Source organism: Lotus japonicus, chromosome 3, assembly GCF_012489685.1.
Source record: "Lotus japonicus ecotype B-129 chromosome 3, LjGifu_v1.2".
Taxonomy (NCBI): Eukaryota; Viridiplantae; Streptophyta; class Magnoliopsida; order Fabales; family Fabaceae; genus Lotus; species Lotus japonicus.
Genome location: NC_080043.1, coordinates 30,747,647 through 30,766,809, shown reverse-complemented (window position 1 = coordinate 30,766,809; position 19,163 = coordinate 30,747,647). Strand labels below are relative to the sequence as shown.

At 45.3% G+C, this 19,163-nt stretch overlaps 1 protein-coding gene across 1 annotated transcript; it reads right to left on the bottom strand.

The window, feature by feature from the left end:
• Positions 1 to 10,885: 10,885 nt before the first annotated feature.
• LOC130749621 (jasmonate-induced oxygenase 1-like) lies at positions 10,886 to 14,417 on the bottom strand. The gene is made up of 3 exons (XM_057602999.1): positions 13,759 to 14,417; positions 11,718 to 12,051; positions 10,886 to 11,254 (listed from the first exon to the last, which is right to left on the bottom strand). Exons 1-3 carry the CDS (start codon positions 14,283 to 14,285, stop codon positions 11,006 to 11,008), a joined length of 1,110 nt encoding a protein of 369 aa, XP_057458982.1. The 5' UTR covers positions 14,286 to 14,417; the 3' UTR covers positions 10,886 to 11,005.
• Between the last annotated feature and the right edge of the window lie 4,746 nt (positions 14,418 to 19,163).

Here is a 19,163-nt window from a genome sequence, read left to right as displayed (position 1 = left end):
ATCAATTGGCGCCGTCTGTGGGGATCTGTTAAAACTCTTCCCAACACCGCGTGCCATCGCCTCAAGTCATCAACTAGCAAGCTATGGTAGAGACACGTCAGACTTCACGCCGTCCTGTACCAACTCCTGAGGGCCATGTGGAGACTGTCAACGAAACTACGGATTGCAGAACTCCTCCTCCTCCTCCCCAACACCCACCTCCCCTGACTCCTCAACCACAGCCCCCCGCTCACCGGAACCCGCGGCCATTACCCCGCATGCGGCCCATGAGGCACTCTGCCGCTTGGAGGCCCGCATCCGGGCAATGGAAAAGGACAACGGGGCAGGGCGAGAGCAAGCCCATAGTATGAGGATTCGAGACGCTCAAAAGGAGATTCACATGCTCCGAGCACGCCTGCGACAACTTGAGGAGCAGGAAACTCAATCACGCCCCCTGCCAGCGTTTTCCCAGGAGGAGGAGACGAACAGAGGCCCGATCCAACCCCTACTACCAGGAAGCACGCCGTCGGGCACCCGCGGTTGAGCGGGTGGCCAGCCATACGCCACGGAGACGCTACTCTCCCCGCCGGAGCCCCTCCAGGCACAGGAACCCCTCTCCGACCCGGGACAGGACGCACAACCGCCCCAGGTCTAACAACGCGCTTGTCACCTATCCAGCGCCGATCGGAGGCCCTCTGTCCCCTGAGATTATGGCGTTTCCTTTCCCTCCGGGGTTGGCGCGGCCCAAAGTGAAGCTCTACGAGGGAGACACCGACCCGCAAGAGCACGTGAACTTCTTCGTGGGCGCGATGCAGTATGCTGGGGCCAGCGACTCTTTATACTGCCGATGCTTCCCCATGAGCCTTGGAAAAGGACCCATGAACTGGTTCCAGAACTTACCGAGCAACTCACTGCACGACTGGAGCGGGGTCGTGTCCTGCTTCTTAGCCCAGTACTCCTCGGTGCGCAGCATACCGAAGACCGCGCAAACTTTGGCTTTGGTTAAGCAGAAAGAGAAGGAGTCTCTGAAGGCATTTCTCAATCGGTTCAACAAGGAGGCCGGAGATATCACCGGCCTTCTCCCCGACACTAGGTTGGTCCTGGCTATCGCAGCTCTTGCACCAGGACCGTTCCTGACCTCGTTGGACGGCAAGCCAGCCAACACTCTAGAGGAATTTCTAGCTCGAGTAGAGAAATTCATAAACATGGAGGATGCCGCGACCCTAAGAGCCGCGAGTTAGACACTCGCGATCAAAGGACCGCAGAAGATGAAGGAACATAAGGACCAGCCTTCGACCCGGGAGTCCAGACGGAAGGGTCAGGACGAACGAAAGTCGAAGCGGAAGAAGTATGATAGTTATACCCCACTGAACTCCTCCCTCTCACGTATCCTGAGGGAGAAAGCCTCCACCGACCTCAAAGACTGTCCCCCCCCACTCCTGACGAGAGGGGACAAGCTGGATTCCAAGAGATTCTGTGAGTTCCACGACAGCCCGGGTCACAACACTGACGAGTGCCTGAACCTCAAGGACAAGGTGGAGGAACTAATCAGAGCAGGAAGGCTGTCTAGGTATGTAGCTGTGTCGACGGGGGCCCTCCAACGCCCGCGCTCGCCACCCCCAAGGCGGACACCTACCCCTCCAAGACACCGAGACCGGACTCCTCCCAAACGCCGATCGGCAGATCGTCGAGAAGGGACTCCGCCGTGTCGCCAAAGCCCCGAACGTCGCCAGAGCCCCGAGCGTCGCGGACGAAGCCGAGAACGGAGAAGAAGCCCCGATCGCCACGGCCGGGATGAAGTCAGGAGACAACATGGAAGCAATCTAGTCAGCGTCGGTTCAATAGCAGGAGGATGGGCCGCAGGCGGACCCACCAACAACAGCCGGAAAAGGAGTACCCGCGTCATCATGTCCGCGGCTGGAAGGCCCCGACCAGGGTCCCTCCACACCCCAAGGTAGAAGGTAGCCATTACCTTCACGGAGGACGATTACGACGAGGACACCGGTGAAGAAGATCACCCCATCGTCATTGAAGCCCTGATCGACAACGGTAAGATCCGAAGGACACTCATTGATACAGGTAGTTCCGCTGACATTATGTTTTACGATGCTTACAAGAGCTTAGGGCTATCGGTGAAGGACCTGCTCCCCTACGACCATGATTTGGTCGGGTTCACAGGGGACAGAGTCCTACCCTTATGATATTTTGATACTTGCCTTTCCTTGGGAGATCACAGAATTTGCAGGACTATAAAAGCTCGCTTTCTGGTGGTGGAATGTCCAACGGCGTACAACGCCATTCTTGGCAGGCCAAGCCTCAACACTTTCAGGGCGATCATATCCACCCACCACCTAATGTTGAAGTACCCCTGGGCAGGAAGGGCGGTACCTGTACGCGGCAACCTAGAAATGGCAAGGAGCTGCTACAACTCCAGCTGCAGGCTGACCAGGGAGGAAAGGAAGAGAAAGAAGTCTAAAGCGCACGACCAGCAGGGCAACTTTCACGTTCAACACACCAGTCTCGTGACCGACCTCGACCCCCGCATGGACCAGTCTAGAGACGATCAGCGCTTAAAACCCGACGGGGAGACCCGCCCTATCCAGGTCGGTCCCCTTCCGGAGAACACCACCAACATAGCTCGTGGCCTTCCCCGAGAGCTCTCCAAACGGATGGAGAAACTGATACTGTCCAATGGGAAACTGTTTGCCTGGTCGTCGGCAGATATGCCCGCCATCGACCTCGCATTCTGCAGCCACAAGCTTTCCGTCGACCGGAAGTTCAAACCTGTCGCTCAGAAGAAAAGGCAAATGAGCGCCGAGAAACAACAAGTGATCCAGCAACAGACTGCAGAGTTGCTTTAAGCCAAGATCATTCGGGAGGTCAAGTACACTACTTGGCTCTCCAATGTAGTCCTGGTCAAAAAGGCGAACGGGAAGTGGCGCATGTGCGTCGACTACACTGACCTCAACAAGGCATGCCCTAAAGACCCCTTTCCCCTACCAAGCATTGATGCACTGGTAGACAACTCCTCTGGGTACGAATACCTCTCTCTGATGGAAGCCTATTCGGGCTACAACCAAATTCCCATGCATAGGGACGACGAGGAGAAAACTGCTTTCATCACTGACCGGGGCACTTACTGTTACACTATGCTGCCTTTCAGCCTCAAGAACGCAGTAGCGACCTACCAAAGGATGATGACCCGAATCTTCGGGGACCTGATGGGAAAATCGATCGAGGTCTACATCGATGATATCATAGTCAAGACCCCGAAGGGGGGAGACCACGCAGCTGACCTCGCAGTCGTTTTCGAGCAGTTAGAGAAGCACAACATGCGCCTCAACCCCGACAAGTGTACTTTTGGCGTTCGTAGCGGGAAGTTTCTGGGATATATGCTCACCAACCGCGGCATCGAATTGAACCCTGACAAATGTCAGGAGATCATGAATATGAAGAGCCCGCGCACGGTCAAAGAAGTTCAACAGCTGGCTGGTCGCATGGCAGCGATCGGCCGCTTTCTGCCAAAGGCCACTCTCCGAGCCTTACCTCTTTACACCCTCCTGAAAAAAGGGAGCAACTTTTGAGTGGTCGGCGGAGGCCGACGCGATATTTACTCAGCTGAAGGAGATCCTGTCCTCTCCCCCAATTCTGACCAGCCCTAGACCAGGGGAGACGCTATACCTGTACTTAGCCGTACGGGAAAAGGCAGTAAGCTCTGTCCTGATCAGAGCAGAGGAGGGAGTCCAACACCCAGTCTATTTTGTCAGCCGTTCATTGAAGGGTGCGGAGCTCAGGTATAAGATGCTGGAAAAAGTAGCGCTGACCCTACTGACCACGGCGCGGCGACTGAGGAGGTACTTTCAAGCTCACCGCATCGTTGTGCGAACCGACCAACCGGTCCGACAAGTCCTTCATAAGCCTGACCTAGCCGGCCGGATGGTTAGCTGGTCCATCGAACTCTCCGAACACGACATCCGCTACGAGCCCAGGAGGGCCATTAAAGCACAGGTCCTAGCAGACTTCTTGGTGGAACTCACCAATGAGGAAGAGCCCCCTGCCCACATGGGTAGTTAACGTGGATGGCTCGAGTAACAAGGGGGGTGGTGGAGCTGGAATCATCTTGTAGAGTAGCACATGGATGGTGGTCGAACAATCCCTCCGCTTTAACTTCCCAACCACAAACAACCAGGCCGAGTACGAGGCCTGCATTGCGGGACTGGTCACGGCTCGAGACCTGGGAGCTAAGGAGATACTTGTCTGCTGCGACTCACTTCTGGTCGTCTCACAGGCAAACGGAGAAGCTCAAGCTAAGGATCCCATCCTGGAGCAGTACTTGGCCCATTTGAAGCGACTGGCTTCGACCTTCACCAAGGTGGAGTTCCGCCACGTCCCCAGAGCCCAAAATGATCGCGCGGACACCCTGGCCAAACTGGCCAGCACTGGAAAACCTGGCCTGAATGGAACAGTCATTCAAGGGACTCTGACCCTCCCTTATGTAGCTGACCCTGATCGTCCATCGGGGCAAGTTATGATGCCGATCGGTACCGAGGAAGACTGGAGGTCCCTAATCATAAAGTATCTCAGATCTGGATGGCTGCCCGAAGAGAAGGCTGAAGCCAAGAAGTTGGTAAGGTGCGCCTCCTGGTACACCATAGTTAACGATGAACTCTTCAAGCGGAGGTTCTCCACCCCCCTCCTCAAATGCTTGCCCAAGGACAGAGCAGCCTATGTCTTAGCGAAAATCCACGAAGGCAGCTGCGGCCACCATCCGGGCGGGCGTTCACTTGCCCGAAAAGTACTCCGAGCCGGCTATTACTGGCCAACCCTAGAGAAAGACGTTGTGGAACATGTTAAGTAATGTGACCCCTGCCAGAGGCACGCTGATCTACACAACGCTTCCCCAGCCCGTCTTTCATCTCTAGTCAGTCCTTGGCCTTTCCACCAATGGGGCATGGATTTATTGGGCCCGTTCGACACTGCACCCGGCCAACTCAAGTACTTGGTGGTAGCAGTGGATTACTACACCAAGTGGATCGAGGCCGAACCGCTAGCAACAATTACCTTAGCTCGAGTGCAACGTTTCTTCTACAAGAACGTCATCAGTAGGTTCGGAGTCCCCGGGATCCTGGTCACAGACAACGGAACCCAGTTTACCTCTAAAGGGTTTAGGGACCTCTTGGACGGGCTACACATCAAGCAACGGTTCACCTCCGTCGAGCACCCCCAAACAAACGGGCAGGCAGAGTCGGCCAACAGGGTCATACTCCGAGGCCTCCGGAAGAGGTTGGGGAGCGCCAAGGGCGACTGGGCCGAACAACTCGACCTCGTCCTGTGGGCATACCGCACTACTCCGCACTCGACTACGGGGGAAAGCCCCTACCGCCTCACCTTTGGCACAGAAGCAGTGATTCCGGCCGAAATAGGAGAACCGAGCGCTCGAACGACTGGGTTCGACCCCAACCAGAACGACCAACTCATAGGGGAGACCTCGACCTCCTGGCTGAAAGAAGGGTTGTTGCCAACTGTAGAGAGTTGATCGCGAAGGAGCAGGCAGCCATTCGCTACAACAGGAAAGTAGTTCTCTGCTCCTTTGCCGCGGGGGACTTGGTTCTCTGAAATGCCAGCATCGGAGCACGAACAACCGAACGGGGAAAGCTAGCGGCCAACTGGGAAGGCCCTTACAGGGTGGTCGAAGCAACCGGCACGGGAGCATACAAGCTGGAAACTCTAGCCGGAAAAGAGATCCCTCGCACCTGGAACGCAGCCAATCTGAGAAGATACTATAGTTAGGGCGCGACCGACCAGGCACCCGCTATCTGTTTCTACGCTTTCCTTTAAATTTAGTCTTTTGTAATCAAGGGTACACACCTACCTCATCCAAGTTTGTACACGACTAGAGCCACGAGCTCTAAGCGCAGAAATGAAGTAGTTTTTTATGTTGAATTTCAATTATTTGAACCGGCAAAGACATGCGACCGTATCGACAAACAAAAAAGACCCATAGGCACAAAGACCCGCCGGGCACGAAATAATAAAAGACCCATAGGGCACCAAGACCCGCCGGGCACGAAATTGTTAAAGACCCAAAGGGCACAAAGACCCACCGGGAGCGTAACGGTTAAAGCATCCTGTTCGGGGAGCCGAGTAAAGAAGTAAGAACACTATTCGAAATTCAAAATAGCAAACAGACAAGTTCTTACAAAAACGACGAAGAATAGAAACAACGCGTCTTTACAAACACATAACGAAAATTAAAAAAGGAGAAACCCACAAGTTTATACAAACACAGGACAATCATTAAACATGTCAAATTACAATTAAAGACAGGAACTTCAAGGAGCTGGCTCGGCTGGGAAGGTCGGAGTAAACTGCTTCTGGTCGTCCAAAGTCCCGATCTTTCCCCCCAACACAACCTTCCGATAGTGAAGAGGGCCCACATCCAGTCCCGGATGGACCACCTCAAGCTGAGCCAAAGCATTGTCAAAAGAAGCCTTGTGAATCTCCTTCAGATTCGACCTCATCTTCTTTCTCTCTGCCCCCAGATCGACAACTTTCTTCTGGAGCTCAGTATTCCTTGTCTTCATAGCCTCCATCTCCTTGAGTTCTCCCTCTCGAGCAGCTTTCTCATCTTTCAGTGCCTGCTCAGCTTTCTCTGCCCGGCTGCGCAGCCAGTCGTTGTCTTTCTCGCTCAGCTCCAACTTCTCCGCGAACTTCTTGGCCGTGGCCGTCACTTCATGATCCTCCCCCTGTAGCTTCACTTTGGCAGCGGTCAGCTCTTGAACTAGTTTCTGGGAGTCAGCCAACTCCTTCTCCGCCTTAGCGAACTTACTCTCGACTTCGCTCACCTGCTCCTTGACTTCTTCCACGTCGAGCACTGGCCCCTGCTGCACATGACGAATAACGGAGGCAGTCTGAAGCACTGCCTTCAGAGCATAGTTCAGGAGATTGTAGGGCTCTTTTCCGGCCAAGAACGACTGGTCATGCTCATTGTACACCAAAGTGTCGACCTGGTCATTATGATCATCCGTGTCCACCGCCTCGCGACTCCATATGGAAATCGACTGGGGGGACGAACTTGGGCAATCGGGGTCACTCGTTCAGGAGAGCGACTTTCCTCGCCCGAAGAATGGCGTTTTCTCTTAACTTGGCGCTCTGAGCGGCCCTTCTCCCCCTCAAGGGAACCCTCCTGCTGACGTTCAGGACTCACCCGACCTCCCTGGGGCCCCGTCCCGAGATCGGTTGTCTCCTCTCCATTAACCGGGCCGCTCTGACCGGCCCCAACGGGGTTGGTCCCGTCCGCCGATTGCCCCTGGTCACCAAGACCGTCTCCCCCGTCCCGAAGGATTTCCTGCTCCCCTTCGCTGTCGGTCTCGACCTCGTCGACTGGAACCTGAAGTATGGCAACCAAAGCCGCGTTGATCTCCATCTTAGCACCTGCATAGGAATTACAAGAAGAAAGTTAGTCATACGAAGGGGCATGCATCACTTTAGACATAGTAACAAAAACGTCTTACCTTTCGCGCGCAATAAGCAAGCGTTCTTCCGAACGCTATAAGTACAAAGATCATAACAGCGCAACGGCCGAATACAGAACTCTTGAGGTGGATTACCCCTTACTTCTTTCCGTATAGCGGCCACCAAGAGATTTTTGAAGGCCAAGTCAACCTCCGACAAGGCCCCAGCCTCGAAACCGAAAGCACTGATCTTTACGTCGTAGTGCTTGGCATTCCAGGTCAGCGGGAACCGGGCGCGGCTGACGCCGTTCGGGGCCCTCTCGAACCACCAGTAAGGGGGCGGAGCGGTAGGCGCCACCCGGAAGAATTGATCTTTAAAATCCCGGTAGGACTCGGCGAACGGGTGGAAGATCTGGAGATCCTTACTAGACCTCAGGGTCACAATCTCGTGCCCACCATGTCCTTGAGTGTGGGCCACATCGAATAAATGAAAAAAGAGCGGAATCGACGGCTTTTGGCCGAACAAGACGCAAGCGACCTTGTAAGCCCGCACGAAACCCCAAGCGCCGGGATGAAGCTGCGACGGCGCGACCGCCATATGGCGAAGAACGTCACATTGAAAATCCGTGAGGGGCATCCTCACCCTCACCTTCTTCATGGTGTAGATATGCATGTACACCCCAAACGGCGGGGTGTGTGGTAGCCGCTCCGTCTTGCTCGACGAATACACCATGTGACCGGGGCCGATCTGGGTCTGCGACATAAAACGCTGACTCCAGAAGTAATCTTCATTCTCGTGGGCGTACTCCGACGGGAGATCGAGAATGGTGCGGCACCACTTGTCATACACGGCCTCATCCCCCTTCAGATGAGGAAATTTCTCCCGATCGATCTTCTTACTCTTGAGCGCCCCTGACCGGGGCCTAGAGTTTAAAGCCCCCCCCCCCCCCCGGGGCCTCATCTGCAGCCCTGCCTTTCTTCTTCTGGGTAGATTTCCCCATAACGAGACCTGCACAAGGGAAAACGCCGTATCAACACCTAGTTCGTTTGAATCGGCTCAAAGAAGGACCCACCCGGGATCCATCTTTGCCCTAGGCAGGACAGCGCGACCGTGCGGCGGCGCAGACCCTCAGAGAGAATCTCCTCCGCCGCAAGAGGGGGCCACAAGGGGAGGGGAAGCTCCCAACTCCCCCAAGAGCAAACCACCTTTTCTACTAGAAAAGGGAAAAATAAAAGAAAGACTTAAGAAGGAAAAGCAAGTGAAGCAAGGACTTACGAAGAAAAAACTGAAAAAGCTACCGAACGACCACCGTGCAAAAGAAAACACCACCGTGAAACACCAGTACCTGACGGAAAGAAAAGGGGAGAGCTTTGGGAAGATTCAAAGATGCGAAAGTGCAAATGAATCCCCCTCCCCTCTCTTTTATAGAAAATGAGGAGGGAGACGTGACGTTTCGACAGCCCTAGTTTCCCTAATCATGACGTTTGGGGAAACCAAGGGGCATCGTCCAATCAGACCCTGCCACGTCAGAAGGGAGGCAGTGACGGCGAAGCGACACACGCCTCCAGAGGCACGTGGGAGAGGAGTCGCGAAGCGACGCGACCCACTCGGAAACGACACGTACCATCTCAAGAGTCAGGTGCATTAAATGCAGTGGGCCCAAAGCCTCACACCGTTCCATTCTCCCGCTTCTTTTTGACTTCTCGGATTCAAACCATGCAGCGACCCACTCGGTATGAGACCCGGTCGTCCTAACGCCAAACCACCGCGGTTGGAATCCTACCCGGTCGGTAGAATCTGTATATACAACCTAGGGAGGGCGCGCGTTGATCACCGGCCCCTGCATTTAATGCCCCCTTCATTTCCCAAGAGAAACGCCTGGGAAAAGGCTAATGGACGTTACCACCCAAGAACGTTTCGATTATAAATGGTAACCACTCCCCCTTTGCAGCTCCGCATTCCCCTCAAACCAGAATGACCTCCACGGAGGCTTACCTGAAGGCACTCAGGGCCGAGGCTCTAGACTGCAACCTATACTACTCCTACCAAACGCAGGCCACCGCCCCTGGTAGGATCAGATCCCTAGTCAGCAGACTTCTGACAGAGGATCCTGACCCCCAACTGAAGGCGGGGTTGCTAACCTTCTTGGAGCTGACGGAGGAGATGTGGGAATTACACCGACGCCGCTTGGAAGTTAGCATGCTAATTTGGGGCCTAGAAGTTTCCGCCACGGAACGCAAGGGCGAAGGGAAGGGGACGTTGGGTGAAATCGAAGCCGAGCTGACCCCCCTCCTGGCCGCGAGGGAGAGTCTCGACAGAGACCTAGGAACCGTTCGCCTCCGCTACAACGCCATGCGAGTAACACCCCCTTTCTAGGGGTACTAAATGTAACGGCCAAACGGCCCCCCCACCATAAATGAATAAAGTTTTAAATTTTAGACCCCTATGTTACGACCCCGAGAACCTCCATGACACCGCCAGCACAGGACACGTTAGCCCTCGCTCCGCTGGAACAGCCAGCCAGGGCTAGGGGGCTACTGTTTCGGGAACCCTGACCGAGGACAGACAGGGCACCCAGGACGGGGTTGGGCCCCACGGAACGTCCCAGCCAAGGGACAGTTTGGGGGAGTCTAAGAGCCCCCTGCTCCTGGGCCCCCCACCGAGGGTGAAGACAAGGAACCCGGGACCCACTATATAGAGGTTGACCTAGGCCAACTACCCTAGGGGGTAGGTTGGCTGGTGCAGATCCGTAGGGCCCCCAAACCGTTGGATCACTGTTCCTCTGCAGGAAATCTAACGGTGATCCGAGCCATGCATGACGTTGCATGGCTCCAACCCTAATTCTACCTCTCCTATATAAAGGGAACACTTCTTCTATCAAAAGGTAACGTATTCTCTCCAAACTCACCATTCTTACAACTTCTCTCACTGACTTTAGCATCGGAGTGTCTTGCAGGAGCCCCTCCCAGGACCTTGCCTACTTGGAGTCCTTCAACGCGTCCAGATCCCCTCTCTCTTACCCCTTGTCAACGGGTAGCTTGATCTCTCCCAGATCACTTCCTATCTTATCTTGCTTCTATTCTTTGAATGAAGTATCTAGGACCACTTGTATACAAGTTGTAACACCCCTTATGCTATTTTTATATGCAATTTTTCGGCCTTTAAAAAATGATTTATAATGAGATATATAGTGCGATTAAATGCTATTTACAACATGCTCTTAATTATTTATTACAGCATATTTGCAATGAAACTCTCTTTTTATTTATGGAACAGATTTTTTCTTGATCCGTACTATATTTGTTGTAATTTTTTACTGCTACAAAGTGTATCGGTAAAAACAACAACAAAATTATGTGTAGTCTAATAGTTTGCACTGTGCGGCGGTCTTTCTAGCTATCACAACTATTTTGTTTTTTTGAACTGTAACTATTGCTCTAAAAACAGAATATTATCAATGTAATTGTAAATTTATATCTTCCATGGGGATAGTGATTTGGGCATGATAAATACAAGTGCAAGATGGTAAATTACTCAGAATCAAATCAAGCGTCCATTAATTGAAATCGAATCACGTTTGGGAAATTAAGGATTCAACTTGTGCTTTTCCACAGGGTCCTTTTGTCCTAATGTAAAGTCTGTACTCATCAAATGTCATTGGTGGGTAGAGGGCTGGCCTGTCCTTAGTCACAAGCTCCTCTGCAGGTTTAATCAGTAAATCACTTCTGGGATTGTAAAAGAAGGCCAATGAAACTCGATCTTTGTTTGAATTTACCATCACCCTGTGTTCTATGCTCTTGTATATTGCATTGCTCAGCACCTAAAATTATAAACAAGACATAAATATTTACACATTGAATAATCGGTTACTATAGTATTAAGAAAAATTTAGTTCACAAGTTAAAAAGATATTAACAAATTATTGTTTAGCATATATGGAACATATTGTAAATAATATGTTAAAATTTAGTGCACCCACGAGAAACATAGTTTTACTTATTATAAAAAGTAATTTTAAGTATATGTTATTTACAATATTTAGAATGAAACTCTTTTAATTTGTGAACTAGGTTTTTCTTGGTCAATAATACAAAAAGTCACATTTCTATAGTGTATCATGTTAAGAATTGATACATCTATAACATGTTTTTACAACTAGCATTCAGCTGCGCTCATGTTATTTAAAACTAATTTGCAGATAAATCATTTTAACTTTTGAACCTTATAAAGCTGAGAGAAATGTATGAGAATTTGAAAGGTCTAAGGAGAGAAGGGGAGACTACCTGAATTTGGTCACCAATATTGATGATGAAAGCATTTGGAACAGGTTTAACTGTGACCCAATGTTCTCCTCTGCGTACTTGTAGTCCAGACACAAAATCATCAGGGAGAAGAATGGTCATTCCACCAGGGTCTGAGTGAGAAGAGAGTCCAAGAGTGAGATCAGGTTGTGGACACTTTGGATAGAAATTTACCCTTAAACATGCTCCAATATCATCTTCTCCTCCGAATGCATCTAAAAGGAAATCCTCTCTCAGGCCAAGATTTATTGACATTAACTCAAGCATCCTTCCTCCAAGCTTAACTATTTCCTCACCATATTCAGCAATCACATTCCTATTATCATCAAAGTAAACAATAAATTACTTATTAAAATTATTCCTTATTTAAGATTTAAAGACTCACAAGATATAAATAATCCAATAAAACCACAACACAATGAAACAACCCAACAAAGAAGTAGCGCCAAACAAAAGGAGGAGCAACTTAAGCTAAGATGCATAGACATAAGAAAAACCAAAAGCAAACCCATTAATTTTTTCGAAACTGTCTGATTAATATTTAAGATTCTATAAAGATTCTTTAAACATTGGTGTACCTCACACAAAAATACACTCATTTTGCGGTGATTTTTAACTACCGCATTAATAATAAACAATTTTAAAAAAAGGTTTTCAAAAAAAAAATTTAAGAACATATCTTAATTTTTCCTTTGATTAAAAAACCAATACAAAAGTGATTATTTTTTTCTGTGACCGGATTATTTTTTCTTTAGCAGTCAAGATTGAATAGTGGGTGAAGGGGTAAAATAGTCTTTTTGAGAATGAAAATTGAAAGACACTTACCATTGAAATTTGAAAGGCCATTTTGTGAAGACAGAGTTAATGTAAAATTTGCCAACTACGCCCCTGAAATATTCTTGGGCCATCAGTGTGGACCACATTTATTTGGGTCCACAAGTTAAAGCCGCATTAAAATCTAAAGTCTGAACATGTCATCATCAGCGTGCATGTTATTTGATTTCTCTTCTCTCCTTTATTATTTTATTACTAGTAATTATTTATTTTAATTTAAGTTGACGTGTGGCTAGCTTTGACAAATATACCACCACGTTTTGCACGTTGGTGTTTACTGTTTATGTATATGGAATATGAAGTACCAGTTCATTCACGCTTCAAACGAAGTGTGCGTTCAACAACAAGTCTTTGATTACTTGACTGAATGGCACGAGAAATTCACTCACATATATAGAGATTTCTATAGAAATAAAAGATAGATAAATGAAGATATAATTTATAATTAATGTATTAAAAGAAAAAAGAACGGTGAAATGAAAATAAGAAACAACATCATCACCCCATTTACAGCACACAAAAGAGAAGATAAGATAAATAAATAAAATATATGATATGTGATTCGATAGTCGATAGAACAAAAAAAATATAAAGAAAAAAATAGGTAAAAATGTGATGAAAGAAAAAAAAGGTGTAAATAAATTATAATCCACCCTAGATGGAGCACCCTCCAACTTGAAGGTCCAATTAATCCAAGCATCTCAAATTCTATATACCACTCCCCTAGGACCCTTCCTTGCAAAACTTTCATCTATACTGAGCCAAAAGTACCCCTTTAGCAAAAAATAATAATATGCCAATATGCACCCGAGGATCTAGGTCCCCTGTTGTTCTTGTATAGAGTTTCATTTCTTATCTTACAAATCAAATTGTCTCAAGTAAACATGAATGGGATAATTACTTATAACCTTATATTGGTAATTGGTATGTAGTTTTTAAGTCACGTAATACAATTTGATTCATATGACAAAAAATGAGATACAAAATAATGATAACGGATTTCGGTTCAGGCATCCATAGTATACAAAACGAGATAAAAATATTCAAGCAAACCTATACTACATCATCTGCAAGTAGTTCAATTATTATTTTAAAAAGTATGAATTTTGATTAATTGTGTACACATTATACAAGAAAATGACTCTTTATGTACAAACTAAGGTATAGCTAGTGGGAGCAATTAAGGTACCTTAAAGATGTTGGAAGGGAAGGCCACTTAGCTTGGTCCCTAAGCAAAGAAGGCATGTAATGGAGAAAGAAGTAGTCACTCCAATCCAAGATGGCACCTTTTTTCACACCCAAGCGACTTCCATACCCTTCATAAGTGGTTGGAGAATTAGCATAGTCCTCTTTCACCTCATGAGGAAGGTGAAAGAACTCGCGCCACACCTCCCTCGCGTGCTTCATCAACTCGTGGCTAACCCCGTGGTTCACCACCTGGAAGAAGCCCCATTCTCTGCACGCCTCAGAAACACGCTTTAGCGTCTCCTCGCAGAGCCTCGAGTCGTCGCCATAGACATGTTGCAAATCAATCACTGGGATATTGATGGTGTTCTCATCATCATGAACCTCAGAAGCATGGTTATTAGTGAAGGTGGTCTTGGTGGGTCTTTGGGACGTGGGCTTTATGAAACGTTCAGGGATTGAGCTTATGCCACTTTCAGCTAAGGCTTGGACTCGACTCACTGGCTCTGGCCATCCTTGACTAGACATCATTTTTTGTGGTTTTGGCTTTTAAAGGACACACACAAGAAAAAATTTAAAAAAGTTATTGAACTGGGGGAACACTTACCTAACACCCGTTTGTGTTTTTCTGTGTGGTTTGCTGTTGTGGGATTGAGAACAACAAATAGGATGAGCTATATATAGAGTTTAACATCTTCTCATATGGAAATTTCACGTGCTATTATCATATTGAAATTTTGTGTTTATTAAGTCTCTTAATAGTTATTAAATAATTGGATAACATTGATATTTATAAAAGAGAAAAATAGATATCATAATATTGTTTAATTTGACATTATTATGTATTATGTGACGTGAGATGACGTGAAATGATGTTCATCTGGAATATAGAAACATAGCATGAGAAGGGCATGTTTCGGCGCCGTGATAAAATTGATATTCGTGGCTAGCTATGATGAAAAAAGAAAAAATAGGAAAACAAAGAAAAAGAAGAGGAATCAAGATGATATATAAACTGAAAGAGCAGATACATATACGGATATACCTAATTGTTGGAAGTGAAATCGATGCAACTAGCAAAGCTTAGTTTTGCATATGTATGTTGTGCTGAAATGATAGTGCGGTTGTTTAGACAAAAGGATAAAGGCAGTGATCCACACAAGGTGGTGCTTGTTGAGTTGTTGTGTTGTTGGCGTTTTTGCGGGTTAAGAGTGTCGTCTGATGTGAAGGCTACGCCTGTCACCAGTCACCACGTCATTCACGCTTCTCAAATATAATATTTAAATAGTTTGTTTAACTTTAGGCTGTTGAATGCATGGGTTAATTGCCTTACCAATAGGCCATGGAAATTACAGAATGGTTTAAATAGGATGGACATATTAAGGAAGGAAGTTGCTGTACTGCTGTAGTCAAGGTAAGTATATATATATCTCATATTTGTAGAGAATGTAATTTAGTGGCATACTACCTTGTAAAGAAAGGTTGCAATTGGAAGAAAGACTTGTGAGTCTCTCTAAATTACTAGTCTCTGTCTCTATTGTTTTTCTCGGTTAGGTAAAAGTCTTCATCTTAAAAAATATATAATTGTTTATCATAAGGGTGGTTATAATTTTTTGTGTGTGAAACTGAAATAAAAAAAAAAAAAACTGAAACTGCACTCCTGATTCCTTAATTAACTAGTGAGATGTCTTCACGTTGGGGCTTGTGTGGATTCTAGGTCGCAGTATGAATTGGGCCCTCTCCGAATACAAGTCTAATGAAATGGGTCGTGCTTTTCTTTAGAACTTATCATGCCCACCCCTGGTCCACATCGGTACACAACCTCCCAAGTTTAGGTGTTTAAGTGATCTAAAAACCTAACTCTATATGTCTAGAAATTTGAATTATTAGGTGATTAACTCTAAGTTCGGACTTAAAACGTTGTAGCTTCCGCTAACATGAATATCAAGAGAAAACCACTAAATCATAGATAAATTAAAGAGCTTGATTTATATTAAAGAGAATCACATAAAATACATAAGTATCAAAATAACTACATCCAACCCCATCAAAGAGAGATTCGAACATAGAGAGATTGAATTTTATGTTAGTTGTGTCAGTCGACTGAGAAACTAACGTAATGATTCGCTAATCAAGCGATTACTCTTCATTAGTGCAGGTTCTTAAGACTCAAAGCTCTAAATGATTGCTATTGAGAGGTTGAAGATAAAGTAGGCTCCTTTTAGACTGGCTGGAGCAGGTTGTTAGGCCGTTTGGGCTCCTTTTAACCTGTTGGCCAGATTTTTTTTACCATTTGGGCTTCATTCAGCCTGTTTTTTTTTTTTTGCTTTTTTGTGTTTGTTTATACAAATTAATAAAGTATTATAAAAAAATTAATAAAGTTAATGTTTAATTAAAGTATTGATTTTATATTAAATTTTAAATCTAAATTAAGAGAAAATAAAAATTATAAAACAATGTGGTATTGTCAGACTTAGTTTTTTTTTTTTTTTTTGGATAAGCCATTAATAAAATATATAGGCACAAGGGGTGGCAATACTAATATAAGAAATTGTGGTTGGAGCAAAATCTACATTAGTTTTTTATAAGTTCATTATATTTTATGTGACAGTATTGGTCCACAAGAATAGTGTGGAGTAGTGTATAAGAAACTAAAATAAGGGAATGAGGTTGAAGAACTCTTATTGTTTTTCAGGACTTTGAAACTCTATTTCTAATCTTTAGCTAAATTAATTCAGCGTCTTTTGCATGTACCTATATATGTTGTGTTTGACTATCACTGCACCACTGTACTATCTCTCGTGCAAATTTGATCAATGTTGGTGATTTTAGAATCATCAATGTATTTTAGTAGTAATGTGATCTACTATAGGCTGATGCAATTACGCGTTAGGCTCGGAATCGAGTCAGGTTAGTGCGGAGTGCACGCTCGGTGAGCCAACGCATAATTGACCGCGAATACGAACCGGGGTCCAAGGAGCGGAGCCCCTGGCTGGGGTCCCGCTGCCAGGTTGTGACCCTAGTTTGAAATTGTTTGAAAAATCGTGACTTATTGTCAAACAGTTGTGATCATTCGTGCAACCTCTATATAAGGTTACTTGCAGCCTAAGGAATTATACACAGAAAACTAGAAACAGAATATCTCTACTTTTCGTTATCTGTTCTCTTGTGCCAAGAAACAGATTGATTGTCAAGTATTATCCCAACAAAGATTTCGTGAACCCAGGCAATTATAGGGTCGAAATAATTTGTTCGGAAAGTGGACGCTCACGATTCTTGACTTTATCCAGGATTATCACACCCAGATTTCTAACAATCAATGATCATGCTCAGTGTTTAGAAGCTCAAGTCGTTTTCATTAGTTAAAATAGGCAATTTTCAATTAAAAGAGCACGGAAGTTGTTGAATCTTTAAAATAAAATTAAAACAAATTGCACTGATATTAAAATGGACTGTGGGATATTACTATAAGGTCCCCTTGGGAGTTTAGTTTATCAATTCACCGGTTCAATATTTTTACAAGTTACTTGTTCAAGAAACAACCAACTCCTAGAAAATAAGCTTCTACTACTACAAATTTAAAATTGGTCTAGCTAGTATGCTTCTAGACTTGTAGGCATGATTTTGCACAATTTTACTGGCCATATTTATCTAAGCAAGGTGTGATGTGAAAGGCCTGGAGTTTCAATTTGAAACGTATGCTGCCTCCTACTTATCCAAAGCTAATCGATGGATGGATTTGATGACAAATTCAGCATTTTTAGTTGTGGGAGCAAAATACATACACATACATATAAAAGATTTAATGGGGACAAATAATATAAATAACATATTTTTTGCTATACAAATAAACAACATATAAAGTTTGTGGAGGCATTTGCCCCCAAAGCCACTAATGTGGATCGTCCGTGATGACAAGGGACATAATAACTCATCACATAAATTCTCTTACAAAGTTTCTTGTATTGATTTAAAAGTCATTAAATACGGACGTGATTAACTTCACAACAACAGAAGTAGTAAAATCGGATCTGGTAAACGTGATTTAATTAAAATGAAGTGATTTATGTTTAGATACGTTTATCAAAACGCGATTCTTGTAATAGAACTTTGTTTGGGTAACTTTAACTAGAATTGATTTTGATTATATAATGACAAAAAATGGGTATGAATATGAATTAATATATTAATCTACTTTCACTAAATTAAAAATAATATAGGAGTGATATATAAATTTATTTCATTGGATTAAGAATTATATATAAATGTATACTACTAGAAAAATTGTTTAATTTTATTTCACTAAATTAATAATAATATATTAAAAATAATATAGATTTAATCTCATTCAACTACCATTAAAATATTGTTTTAAGATAATAATTTGAAGGGGCCTAATTTAAATGGAAACAAACAACAATCACGATAAGTCAATACCATATCAAAATATATCAATTAACAACAATATGGAAATAAAAAAACATAAAAAATAATAAATAATAATGAACACACTTTTCTTTGGTGAAATAATTAACCCATTAAACACATGATACCTACACTATGCAGCATGCACGTTTGGGCCACTAAGCCCAACACCACCACTAACACTATAATCTAGGGTGGGGTGACAGCAATTGCAGGTGAATAACCAGAGTTCGAATCCTGAGAAGTGATAATTTGTGCTAATTGACTAAGAACTAACATTTGCCTATCAATAAAAAAAATTAAAACTATAATCTAATTTAACCCTAAGTTAATAAAAGCACACACATGTCATAGGCAGTGAGGGATCCATAAATTTATTGTTTTGGGGGGCAATATACACACATAAATTTATAACATGAAAAATATAACTTATTACTATTAAAAGTTTGAAAATACATCATAGTGTGGGGGCATTTTCTATTATGTGGGGGAATTTTCTAATGTGTGAGATAACAAACACTTAGTATCTTAGTATCATTAATATATTTTTGTAGAATCATGTGGGGGCAAATGCCGCCACCATGTCTAATGTGCATCCGTCCCTGGCCACAGGTAGGGGGAATAGCCGCACACAGCGAAAAAAAAAACAGAGGATAGAATGAACAGAAACTGAGGATAGAGATGAACAAATAGAAAGGAGAAACAGTGGAGATCGAAAGCAAGAAGAGTCTGGTCATGGAGGATGTTGGGAAACATGCCTTTTTTCTCTCTAATTCCCTACTCTTCTAAGATCATCCCCCACACGCCCAGATCTAAAATAGAGGCCTAGGTGTAGGGAGAAAATGGGTATAAACAAAATGAGATCTCAGATGCAACCCAGATCCGTGAGAGAATCGGTTCTCTCTCACGGAGAAGCGACCCAAAGCAGCATCGGTGTGATCCACATTTGAGTGCTGAAATCGATTTCTAAAATGAAGTATCCAA